We start from the raw sequence: 13,008 nt of genomic DNA on the forward strand, positions 1-13,008 counted from the left end.
ACACACACACACACACACACACACACACACACACATACACACATACATACATACCTGAGAATTAATCTAACCAAGGAAGTGAAATATCTCTACAATGAAAACTATTCAACACTGAAAAGGAAATTGAAGAAGACCTTCGAGGAGAGAAAGACATCCCACGTTCTTGGATAGGCAGAATATTGTCAAAATGGGCCTACTATCAGAAGTAATTTATAGATCCCATGCAATCCCCATCAAAATACCAATGACATTCTTCACAGAACTAGAAAATAAGTTTGTAAAATCATTTGGAAGAACAAGAGACCCAGAACAGCCAAAGGAATTCTGAATAAGAAAATAATGCAGGAGGCATCATAATAACTGATCTCAACTTATACTGTAGAGCTATGGTAGCAAAAACAGCATGGTGTTGGCATCAAAGTATACATGAAGACCACTGGAATAGAAGAGAAGACACGGAGAAAAACGTGCCTACTTACAGCCAAAAATATACTTACTTACTTAGACTTACTTACACATGTGCCAAAAATAAACATTTGAGAAAAGATAGCCTTTTTAACAAATGGTTCTGGGAAAACTGGGTATCTATATGTAGTAGAATGAAATTAGATCCCTGTCTTTAACCCTACCCCAAAGTCAAATCAAATTGAATCAAAGACTTAGGATTTAGAGCAGAAGTCTTACAAATACTAAAAGAAAACATAGGGTCAACACTTCATCATGTAGGTATAGGCACTGACTTCCTCAACAAGACCCTTAATGCTCAAGAAAAAAAGAAAAAAAAGAATCGGGCTGGGGATGTGGCTCAAGCGGTAGCGCGCTTGCCTGGCATGCGTGCGGCCCAGGTTCGATCATCAGCACCACATACAAACAAAGATGTTGTGTCCGCCGAGAACTAAAAAATAAATATTAAAAATTCTCTCTCTCTCTTTTAAAAAAAATCAGTATGTGGAATGCTGTAAAATTGAAAAGATTCTACACAGTAAAGGAAATGATCAAGATAATGAAGAGAGAGCCTATGGAATGGGGGGAAAATCTTTGCTAGTTACTCTTAGCAATATATACATAATACAAATTATTTATATAAAGAACAAAAAACTGAATGCCACAAAAAATCAATAAATGTACAAAAAAAACTAAACAAAACAAAGCAGGGTGGAGATGCCTCAAAAAAAAAAAAAGAAAAAGAAAAAGAAAGAAAGACAGACAGACCTAGGAATAGAATCACTATATGACCCATTTATCCCACTCCTTGGTATTTATCCAAAAGAACTAAAATCTGCATACTAAAGCAAAACAACCACTACAATGTTTACAGCAGCACAATTCACAATGACCAAATTATGAAATCAACCCAAATGCCTACCAATAGATGAATGGATCAAGCAAATGTGGTATATATGCACAATGGAGTTTTATTCAGCCATAAAGAAGAATGAAATAATGGCATTTGCCATAAATAAATGGAAATGGAGAAAATCATGCTAAATGAAATAAGCCAGACTCAGAAAATCAAGGGTCAAGTGTTTTCTCTCACATGCGGAAGTTAAAGCAAAATAAGGTAAAGAAGGCAGTGGGGAAGGGATTGGATGTCATAAGATACAGGGCAGATCCCTCAAGTAGAAGTAGGAGAACCAGGAGAGGCAGTAAAGAAGGGAAAGAGAAAAAATATGAAATGAACCGAAGATATTCATATTATATACATATACAAATGTACTAAAGGGAATATTTCCTTTAATTCTATGTAGAAACTACCAATCAAAAATAAATACATAAAGGAGTGAAAGAAAGATCAGTAGAGGAGGGAGAAGGGGGGAGGAAATAGGGAAGGAAAGGGGAGAAGTAAGGAAGATTCAAATCAAATTCTTTGTATAATTTTCTCAAAAGGAACCCAAATACTATGTATAATTATAACACTCCAATAGAAAACAATCCGAGAGCCAAGGTTTGCCGGGAGCTTACCAAGAGGCAAAGTAGGATCCTTCCCTAGAAATTCTAAAGGGACCATGGCCTTGCAACATCATGATTTCTATCCCCCAAAATGAGAAAAAAAAATTATCTTGCTGTAAGCCACCCAGATTGCGGTGTTTCATTAGGGCAGCTCTGAGAAAGCAGTACAGAGAGCCTCAGTCCTATTTTTAAAATGAGTTTCTTTGTAATCTGTTTTGTGAAAGCTGGTGAACACCAGTCAGTGCCTAGGAAAGTTAGTTGTGCCAGACAGAAAGATAAATAAGGCAATAACATAGGAAATGGAGAGGGGAAACTGGCCATTCCCATGTCTCCAATCTTGAGGCAAAAGCCAGGGTAGAGCAACCTTGGTTGTAAAGTAAAAGAATATACTCAAAATACAAAAAAACAAAACAAAAACAAAAAATTCAAGTGCAGTGCACAAATGATAATACCACTTCAAAAGACTCTGCATGTCAATGAAATGTTGAGACTTCAAAGACTAACTTTTTCAAACAGTCATATAATGGATATATAACAAAAAATGTATTCGTCCTTGTAAGCAAATATTATTTTCTACTCTGCATTTCCACCCCCATATAAATACAATTAAGTTGACTGTCTTATAATTATGAAAAGGTATTGGACATTACCAAATGGTGCACCAATATGGTGAGAAAGTGAAATTCACATCTACTTAACTGGAAACCTATTGCTTCTGAATATGTTTTTTCTTTTCTCAGTTACGGCTAATGTGTTCACAGGATACCACTGTTGATAAAAGTTACACCTCAAAGGAAAGAGTGTTCTGTTTATTGACCCAGTCAAAAGCACCTGTAATCTAGCTGTGACTGTCTCCTTGGACATTAAAAGAGTTTTCTGGTCAGTTTCCTGGTCCTCGGTGAGCTTTGCCAATGTCTAGGCTACTTCACAGTTCTAAGTTTGTTGGTACACTTTAGCACTATTCAAGGTTCAAAATGTACACCTGACTTCCAAAACATACCTAAAAGTTTCACTTTCTTAGCTGTGGACTTAGCCAAGGAATTCTTCCACTGATTCTCCAGGGCTCACCTAATTCTTAGAGACATCCTTCCCTAAAGTAGAAATATTCCAAGGGTAAGATGACCACATGTCTGGCTTGAGCCAAGATTACCCGTTTCTTCTTCTTGTCCTAGCATAATAATTAATAACTCTTCTTTATTCTTTCACTTTCCCTGCTTGGGTATTGAGGCAATAAGTTATATAAGAAACAAGTCAATATCTTCACTGCAGGAGGCTGCTGAAGTAGACATTCTAATTCCTCAATAAGACACTGGTGTGAAAAGCATTAGGACCAAAGAGTGTGAAAATGGAAGGACCCCCCTGACTGATGTATTGCCCAACCTCCAGGCACGCTCTCCACAACTGAGTCCTGTCACTCAGTCGCACAGATGTAAAGAAGCTTTCAAGATGAAAATAATTTTGAAAGAATAGATCTTGAAATTTTGGCTTTAGGACAAAAGTTCAAGCCATTTCTTTTATTAACTATATGTTTTATAGGTTAAAATGTCAATCATGCCTTCCATACAACACTAAACATGGCTGTCCTTTGAAAACCGAAATTAATTTTTAAAATCCATCTTCATAAAGATTTGTGACAACAACGCGGTGCAATCACCTCTGTGAAAGTCTAGGTGAATTGCTCAGCTATTTTTACCTCTGACATTTGTTCCAGTACACTTAAAAGGATTTTTTTAAAAAGCTAAATATTCTAGAACTTAACTGTACTATAAAATATAAGTTGAATCCCAGTCCCCTAAAGTTGAGGTTATCCCCTACATAATTCAAAAAGTTTAAGGTGAAGTAATAAATACCTGAAGAAAGCCAGGGGAATCAAATGCATACTGGCAACTATTAAATGTCTATCATGCTAAGTGCATTGAATATTAAATATTTGTAATATCTAAAACCTATTATCTGTTATAAATAAATTGCATTAATTGTAAACAGGCATTTTGATTATTTTGTTGATTTTCTTTTAAATTTCTGTGATCATAGAGTATACTTCACTATCTCTAAACAGAGCTTGAGATATGACACTATTCCCAATTTCAGAAAAGTTTCTCTCAGACTTCATAAGTTAGAGCAATGTTTTCAGATTCAGAGAGAGCTCTCTCTTACATATTTAACCATGGTAGCATATGGGCACAAGAAAAAGAATTTCATTGTGGCAGCTGAGAAAAATTTCAGATCATAAAATATAAAGTATTTAAGAAACCTCCAGTTCAGTTCTCTATGATAAAAGAATGAGGAACATCTCATTTTGTGAACATGTATTAGATTTCAATAAATATAATTAGAAATATTTTGTTAATATTTATTGAAAACTCGCAAGGGTCATTGATACACTAAACTATATAGATGAATACAGTCTTTTCCTTCTCCTCAGGAAATATTTTAGTATTCAACAATCAGTTTTCCTAAATGTGAAAGATTTCTAGTGATGATATTATAGTAAAAATCAAATGCATTGCATGGTGCCCTGGGTTTGCATTTCTTTTACCTGAATATTATGCAAATTTCCTTTGTGAAGATTTATAATTCATACTAGCTTTTAAATTATCTGAAATTTCTACCTTAAAAAAATAAAAAAGCTATTTCCCACAGAATTTCCCAAGTCATTTTGGCTTCAACACAGATCATTAAATATTAAATTCCATCTTTTGTGGATCATAGTAGATAAGAATTTATATATAATCTTTTCCATGTATCATTATTGAAAATTAGTGTTTTATATATACATATGTACATATGTGTATGTGTGTGTATGAGAAAATTTTACTTTTTAAATAATTTTAAGTGCAAAGTTCTGTAGCATTAAATATGTTCCCATGGCTGAGAAACCATCTCTACCATCCATCTCTAGAACTCTCATCTCCTCAAACTGGAACTCCACACCCATTTAACCCCAACTCCAGTATTCCTTTCCCTCAGCTCAACAACCACCATCCTACCTCCTGTCTCTGTGAAGCTTTCTAGTTTAGGTTTCTCATAAAAACATGATCATACCCTATTTTCCCTTCTGTGTCTGAGTTACTTCACTTAGCGTAATATATTCAAGGTTCATCGATGTTGTACTATATGTTTGAAAATTAGATCTAGTTCATGTGTGAATTTTTTATCTGCTGTAGACCTTTAATTTGTTTGGCACATGCTATATTTTAATTATTCTGATAGAAATATTTTTAAACATTACATATATTTTATTTTTCCCAAGTTAGTAGATATATAATTGACAGACTGTATATATTTAGGATATACATTATGTTTATATATGTGTGTTTGTATAGTGAACTATTTACCATAATCAAGTTAGCTAACACATCCATCACCTTTCACAGGTGCCATCTGAGTGTGTATGTGTGCGTACAATACACATATGTGGTGAGAATACTAAGATCTGTTCTCTGAGCAAATGTCAAGTTTACAAGAGTATCATTAACTATACCACCATTCTGAACATCAGATCTGCAGAACTTATTATCCCTGTTCCTGAAAGTTAGTACTTTTGACCAATATCTCCCTGTTTCCCCAACCCTTAGCAACAACTGTTGGACTTTGTTTCTGAGTTTGATTTTTTTTGAGATGCATATATAAATACTATCATCTGTTTTTATCTTCCTCTGCCTCATTTCACTTAACATAAGGTCCTCCAGATTCATCCTTGTTGTTGCACATAGTAGGATTTCCTTCTCTTTATTAATGAATAAAATTCATATACAGTTCACTTTTTGATTCATAGTCATCCATCAACAGGATGAAGTTGTTTCCATCTCTTGACTAGGGTGAGTGAGGTTGCAGTGAACATGGGGTGCAGATATATTTGAATCTTCACTGTCTTCATTTTATGCAGGACCCTGCTAATAAATGTTAGAAATCTATTGTTTGGTATTACAGTGAGGCTCTTGGGGACTGGTGAAGTCATGAGTTTAGGCTTCTGTCTTGAGAGCCTTTGGACTAGTTTGCCTTCAGATTTTATGTGAATGTTTTTATATGCCATCTGTTTCTTCCCTCAACTGTCCTAATTTTCAAAGCCTCTTTGGCACAGTGGTTCTCAAAGTTTAACATCCAAATGCATCACCTGGGACACCATTACAATGCAGACTTTCAATCTAGAGGGTTGTGTTAAAGCCTGAGGTTCTGTCTTTTTGAACCAGTTCCCAGATGCTGCTGCTGCTGCTGCTGGAATCCATGTCGTACAGGAAAGCAGCAAAACACCAGCAAACCCCGCCACCCTTCCAGTTGCCTGTTGTTGAAAAGCCACTGAGCTAAAGGCTCAGTAAGTACATTTATCAAAATAGTCCCTGAAAATAAGGACAGCTGGGGACTGAAAGAGAAACTGAGTGAGTGTGTCGTTCAGGAAACGTACATTGGTCACACAGCACCAACTGATGATATTCACAAGTTTACTATTTAAGGCCCCAGCCTGGGAAAATAATCCTGGAGCTCCTTAGCTCTGTATTTGAGCTATACCATCCTAGAGATTCATTTTGAGTGAAATAAAAAGAAAAACTGAAGGCATTTTGTTTGTGCTCCAGGTACTTGGAGATCAAAAAAAAAATTAGAAATGTATGTAAAATATTTCAAAGTATTTTTAAATTGAAGGTTCTCATTTTGGAAGACTATATATGAATATATATATGTATATACACATTATATTAAATATATAAGTACAAAAAGTATGTATCTAGATCAATTTGAATAACTGAATTCTATATAATTTCGCCAGAGCAATAGTAATTGTACAAACATTTATATGAAATATTCATTTTGGCATCAAGATATCTGAATACATCCACATACATTATATGTAATAAGACTTTATTTTTATGTCATATCCACTATATCGAGTTGATCTCAACCAAGCAAACATGAGAAGTTTTTATTGGACAACTGAGAGGTAACATTATTGGGAACACTTAAAAGACCAAGTGAAATTATGTTGAAAAACATAGCCATCTGTCCTGCATTCACTCAAGGATATAGCAGAATAGTATTAAGATCTGCTATATTTAAAAAATGCCACTTTAGCAGTCTATGAAACTTCAATAATGGAAGAGAAGTTGGTCGCTATGGCAAAATCAAGTGCTAAAATCAACTAATACTCTAGACAGGAATTTTATTGAGAAAACCTGAAAAAGGAAGAGAACATAAAAGCATTTACAACAGGGAAAAAATAGAAGTAAAGAAGGTAAGTTTCCAAATGCATAATTGCAAAGAAATATGTAGTTTTTCAGTTGTTTCAATCAAGAAGCTGTCAAAAAGATGAATTTCCTCAACAGAAATGAACCAAATTGTCTCTTTAAATTTTTAAATAAAGCATAGAAAGGAATATTGCATACATTAGAGAAATAAATGCTCCTCACTTTATCATTTTTCAATGAAAGAAGAAAACTAACCTAAAAACTCCTCTGAGATCACATTGGTCAAGAGCTTATTTGGCTTAATAAGTGAGGTGTTTGAAGAATAAATTGAATTGCTGGTTACAGTCAGGCCAGAAGGATTTTCCCCTTGTTTTCCCATCATCTCCTCCCAATGTCCCTCTTCATTGCTCTTAATGAAATCCTTACTCCCCCACCAGAAGTGTGCAGTACAAAGATCTTTTCATTATAAAGGTGACACTTATCTTACTGCAATATTTCTTCCTGATCAACAAACTATCTCACTAAAATAAGGTGCAGCAGCAAAATAAATGTCAAAATTTTAATATTTTTTTGAAAAAAAAAACACCCTTATTTGTGGTCTAGAAAATAGATTCATTTCATTGGAATTCATGGTTGCTAAAAAGACACAAGAATCTGAGTTGCTAAGTTACCTCATATGAGAATCTTCATGTGGGTTGTAAATTAAATTTCATTTTATTTGAAATATGACTGGGTTTGAATAGTAATGGGATCTCTCATTATCCTTCCATCAAAGATTCTTCATAAGAGGCCTGAAAGGAAGGTGTTGGTCTAATTTTGCCCCCATGACTGCCAATGGTGGCCGAAGTGATTTCTACAGTCACAGTGGCTGCCCTGAAGGCAGTGGTAGCCCTTCTCTTTATTCTCCCTCTCTTCTGCATCCAAGAGGTTCAGATAGTAAGAAAGAAAACATTTAACAAAGGCTAGCAACCCATAATTTGTGTCTCTAAAGGGAAAGTACAAAGATGTTCCCTCTCACATCCATCTTTTTCTTTAACCAAAGTACACATGCAAGTACACATATACAATGGCACAACATTAATTGTATCTATTTATTTTTTAAACAAGTAGAAAGATTCTGCACCTTAGTATCAAGAACCAAAACATGAACATAAGACCACCAAAGGAATACTGCTAATAGTTTTAAAGTGAAATTGCACATCATCTTATGTCGTAGAAATTGACTTTACCTTGATTGAAACAAAGGCTATTTGAAACCCAACAGTTGTGAAATAAAGCTGGTCAACCAGTAAACTATTAGTTGACTTACAGCAAGTTGTTGGGTCTTCATCAGTCCCATCAGGGCAGTCCTGTCTAGAGTCACAGACTGAATCTTGGGCAATGCACTGGCCACTGGCACAGGTGAATTCCTCTGCAGAACAAAGCTTTCTGGAGAGGGTCTCTCCACAGGAATAGACCCACAGCTGGTCAAGCCCAAGAAAACTTCTCCGGCTCAAAAGAACACCTTCAAAAACTATCTGCAAAGGAAAATGATCAATTTATGAATTTGTAATCTTTTTTAAAAAACTAAAAAGGGATAACAAAGATGACATAGTAATTAAGAACCTGTTTAAAGAGCAACCAAATGCAAATGATAACAAGGTTCCAATTTGATAAATTTAACCAGTACTCAATACTGATGGGCATATTTGCCCTACTAAGGCCTCTAAAAAGGATCAGATAAATTTGGCATCTCATTTAACCATCTAAATGTTCTTGACTTGCAAATTTGTTACTTGGGAACCATCTTTACATATCTCTCTTTCATTTCATTTTCAAGAAAAATAAAAGCACTGTCATTACCTGTACACAAAGAGCTATAACTGTATCTGTTTTTTAATTACTAAAATTAGTATCTAAATGCATGAAGAGAAATGTCAAGAAAACGGAAAGGGACACAATATAAAAAAGACAATTTTAAAGAATATAAAAGTCAATCTTGCAGAAAAAAACAAGAGGGATATATATTTAAGAATTATTTAAGATTGATTTAATTTGCAAACATATTTATTTAGAAGATAATGTTGCATTTCAATAATGTTTAATCATAAGAAAAGTTTGTATAGTGTCAAGTTTTTGTATGGTGTATTTTTTCACAGTCAGTATCATTTATATATAATATATGTACATAGATAATATTTATATTATTTATTTATTATTGGGTTGACAGCGGGGTATTATCACAGTAGCAAGAGATCAGATAAGCACAAGTAATAAAATTTGTGTTTTCAAAACTTGTTGAGATTAAATGTATTAATGTCTCAAAATCTGCCATTATTGAAAAGCACATTTCATATGCACTTAGAAACCTATAATAACTCCCCAATTTATTTTCCTTATATTTTACTTTCTTTTACTTTAAGTCAAATTATAAGAAAAACTTTAATCTTCAGTTTGTGGAGAAGAAATGAAACTCATTGAGTCCCTCTTCCAGAAATTATAAAGATGAAGTATCAGATTATAAAAATGTAAATAGTATCAAAACATTAACTTAATAGAAAATGACATGAACCTCAAGTTGAAGATGGCTACAAATATGCTATGATTCAGAAATTCCAACTTCACATATGGGATTCCAAAAGTCTACATAGTAAAATATCAGTATTTTGGGGATTCATCCCTTTAACAACGTAGGAAATATATGAATGTACTACTACTATAAGAAGTGAAACTGGTTTATTAAGCTATACAGTCTCATTATTTTATAATCAACTCCATCACAAATTAACTGTTCAAGGGATTATTCACCAGTCTCTCATGGAGCACATGTATACTACAAATATATCTTGGTAAAGACAGTCATCCATACGTTATAACCCTATGAGCTAATATATTCAATACATGTGCATATAACTCCACTGATTTTCACTACCACTTGACCATTTATCTGTTTCATAATACAAGATGCTTTTCTGGGTGCAATCCATGGATCTGGGGGCAGGAGTTAGGGAAATTCACAGAGAATGAGCAAGCTTTGATCAATAGTAGATGCACCCTTACTTCCTCTTCTCAAGGGAAATTTGACCTGGTAAGGGCCAGGTACAATGAAAAGAAGAATGAAATTACTGTCCCCAAATATACAAGTCAACATTTCTAATTTAAATACTAATTTAAATTTAGCAATGGATGATAAATTCACTACTGTAAAGATAAAAGTTAAACTTATGATACAATTTTTTTGTTTATTTCCTATGATACCTTAAATGTCTTCAGACCTTCTGGTATTAACACATCTACTTTCACCCATTTGCTGTGAGTTGATGTATTGGATATCCAAAATATTTCTTCTTCCTTTCATTTGAAGAAAAATACATTAGTCACTTGCCAAATTCTAGCTTCACATTCATGTATGTGTTCTCTTAATTACATTTTAGTTGAGTACTAGGAAATCTAATATATTGGTGGTAAGAAGGAATAAGTGGAATAACATTTTAAAAAAACAGAAATTAATGTATGACTATATAGTAAAGCTGCTTTTTTTTCATTCAAGAGTATTTACACAGAAAAAATTCAAATAAAATGTCAAAAGAAATAAAGTAACTACACTTCAAAAATAAAATTCTAAATAGCAATTGATAATACCAGCAGTTTAAATTTTGATTTCAATGACATAATTACATGTTCCAATATTTTCATGATAGTAGAAAGGAAAAAAAGAACAGGCAAACAATTAATGTAAAGGTTAATAAATAGTGTTCAGATGCATTTTTGCATCTTCTCCATTAATTTTTTTTCAATGGGAGAATTGAAGTTTCAAACAACATAATTATTTTTTGGAGATTGTGTTCCTAAGTTCACTCTTTCTGTCATTCCATCAAAGGTCTTTTTACCTCTGGTAGAATATTCCATGTTGGGTACCATATAATGATCATTTTTTTAGGTTGCCAAATGTATAAAATTTTACTACATACTTTGAAGTAAGACACTCAATCAAAGTCCATAAGATGCTACATAATTATGCTCATAGTTTTGGTCTCTTGAGTTGATTGACCATGCTTTTATGCTCTGAAATAATTTGGCTTTTCTTCAGATTTTTAGCAAGCATTCTTAATTTGATATTTTCTTGGAAAATATAGACCAATAGGGTACATTTTTTTAAAATGTATCAATATTGTAAAAACATGAAGAATGACACATATATATTTTAGAATGAGCTCTGAGACTGGCCTTGCTTACCTTCTAGTGTAAAATAGAAAACAATCTGGAAGATGTCATCCAGTTGTAATTCTAATAACACATGACATATTTTTTTTTCAGATTCTTGTGTTTACCTCCTTGCTCGGCTTCACTTATTTTAGTCAAATCCAAGTTTTTCTAAAAATTAATTTTTTTACTACATAGTCCTACACGCTCTGATGTATATTCCAAAGTTTCAAGTCCTCAATATTTCATAATGTAGTCCAAGTCCATTGAAATTCACTTTATGTCATTACTCATTCATATCAACTGCTCAAACTTCCAAAGAACAGCAAAGCACAAGAGCTAGATGTATTTTCAGCTGCTGGTTTCTATGTCATATCAGGATGAATTGGTTTAAAAGTGTTGAGACATATAACCAAATTCTTTTCAATTATTTCCTACATAACTTCAGTTATTTAGCATCAGATGCTATTCCCTCCATGATGCTTTTAGCAACACTGCTTGGCAAACTGTTCAGCAGTTCCCCCAATGTTTGTTTTATGAAAATAATATGGAGCAATTCTGATATTTTACTTCACAATGCTGAGTTCCCTCTGTTCTACCTGAAAGTGAATGTGGATTTACTTTTTGATTTTTTAATGAGCAGAGTTATTTCCAAACTTGCTGTTCATGTACTAAGTTTAGGGTATATTATGAGTGAGATCCAGATCTCTCTCTCTCTCTCTCTCGCTCTCTCTCTCTCACTCTCTCACCATATTCTCCTGTCTGACAACACAAGCAATGATAAAGACAGTTTCTTCTAACTAAAGGAGGGCAGCTTTTATTTTATCTCTGTTCTTATTCTCAGACCATGTAGTTATTTTTAATAGGAGTCATTGTAAAAAAAAAAAGTAATTCTCAGCCTCCAAAAGCTTTTTAAGGCTTTTATAATTTTCTATTATCTTAAAATCAATCAATGTATAACAAATTTTAAGAAAGTATCTTTGCTCCCCCAGACCAGGATCAATAATGCCAATTAACCTTTCAAGAAAAAAAAAAAAAACATCTTTCAGAGATATCAGCTTATTTTTCTCTCTTCCCCTGAAGAAATCAAAGCTACCAAATTCAAGGTTGTTGGTTTTTATTTATTTGACTACATTTGATTGCATCCATGACAGAACCACATAATTTGGTAAAGATCTTCTTTCAAAGAAATCTCATTTTGGCTTTAAAAGTGTATCATGCAAGTAAGAACAAAAAACATTCTAAGGCATTTTCTCTCCATTTTAAAACACATTCATCCGATTCAGCCATAGAACAGGTAATTTCAGGCTGCCATTCGCCTGCGGCTTGCAGACAGATTGCTAGGGTTCAGTGCCTGGGGGCTTCTTAGAACCTGATCTTATCGGAGCGAACACCGAGCGCGGGGCCGCCGAGTTCCGGCTCCCGGAACTGCCCTGGCCCAGGGCTGAGGAGCCTGCGGAGGCTGCTTCTTGGACCCTGCTCCTATCAGAGCATACACCAAGCACTAAGCGGCCGAATTCCGGCTCCCGGAACTGAGCCCGCGGGGACTGCTTCTTGGAGCATACTCTTATCGGAGCTTACACCGAGCACGGAGCGGCCGAGTTCCGGCTCCCGGAACTGCCCTGGCCCAGGGCTAGGAGCCCACGGAAACTGCTTCTCCGTCCAGGTCCTGCTGAGGGCCGGTCAGGACTCACCC

At 34.4% G+C, this 13,008-nt stretch overlaps 1 protein-coding gene across 1 annotated transcript in view; it reads right to left on the minus strand.

Annotated features, from left to right (window-relative positions):
* The window catches only part of Malrd1 (MAM and LDL receptor class A domain containing 1), a 503,883-nt gene that overhangs the window by 424,398 nt on the left and 66,477 nt on the right, over positions 1-13,008 (minus strand). The window contains exons 9-11 of the mRNA XM_015483277.2: positions 10,368-10,460; positions 8,440-8,647; positions 7,386-7,586 (exon numbers count right to left, since the gene is read on the minus strand). Coding sequence (XP_015338763.2) covers positions 7,386-7,586; positions 8,440-8,647; positions 10,368-10,460 — 502 coding nt within the window. The remainder of the gene's footprint in view (positions 1-7,385; positions 7,587-8,439; positions 8,648-10,367; positions 10,461-13,008) is intronic.

This window comes from Marmota marmota, unplaced genomic scaffold, assembly GCF_001458135.2.
Source record: "Marmota marmota marmota unplaced genomic scaffold, marMar, whole genome shotgun sequence".
Classification (NCBI taxonomy): Eukaryota; Metazoa; Chordata; class Mammalia; order Rodentia; family Sciuridae; genus Marmota; species Marmota marmota.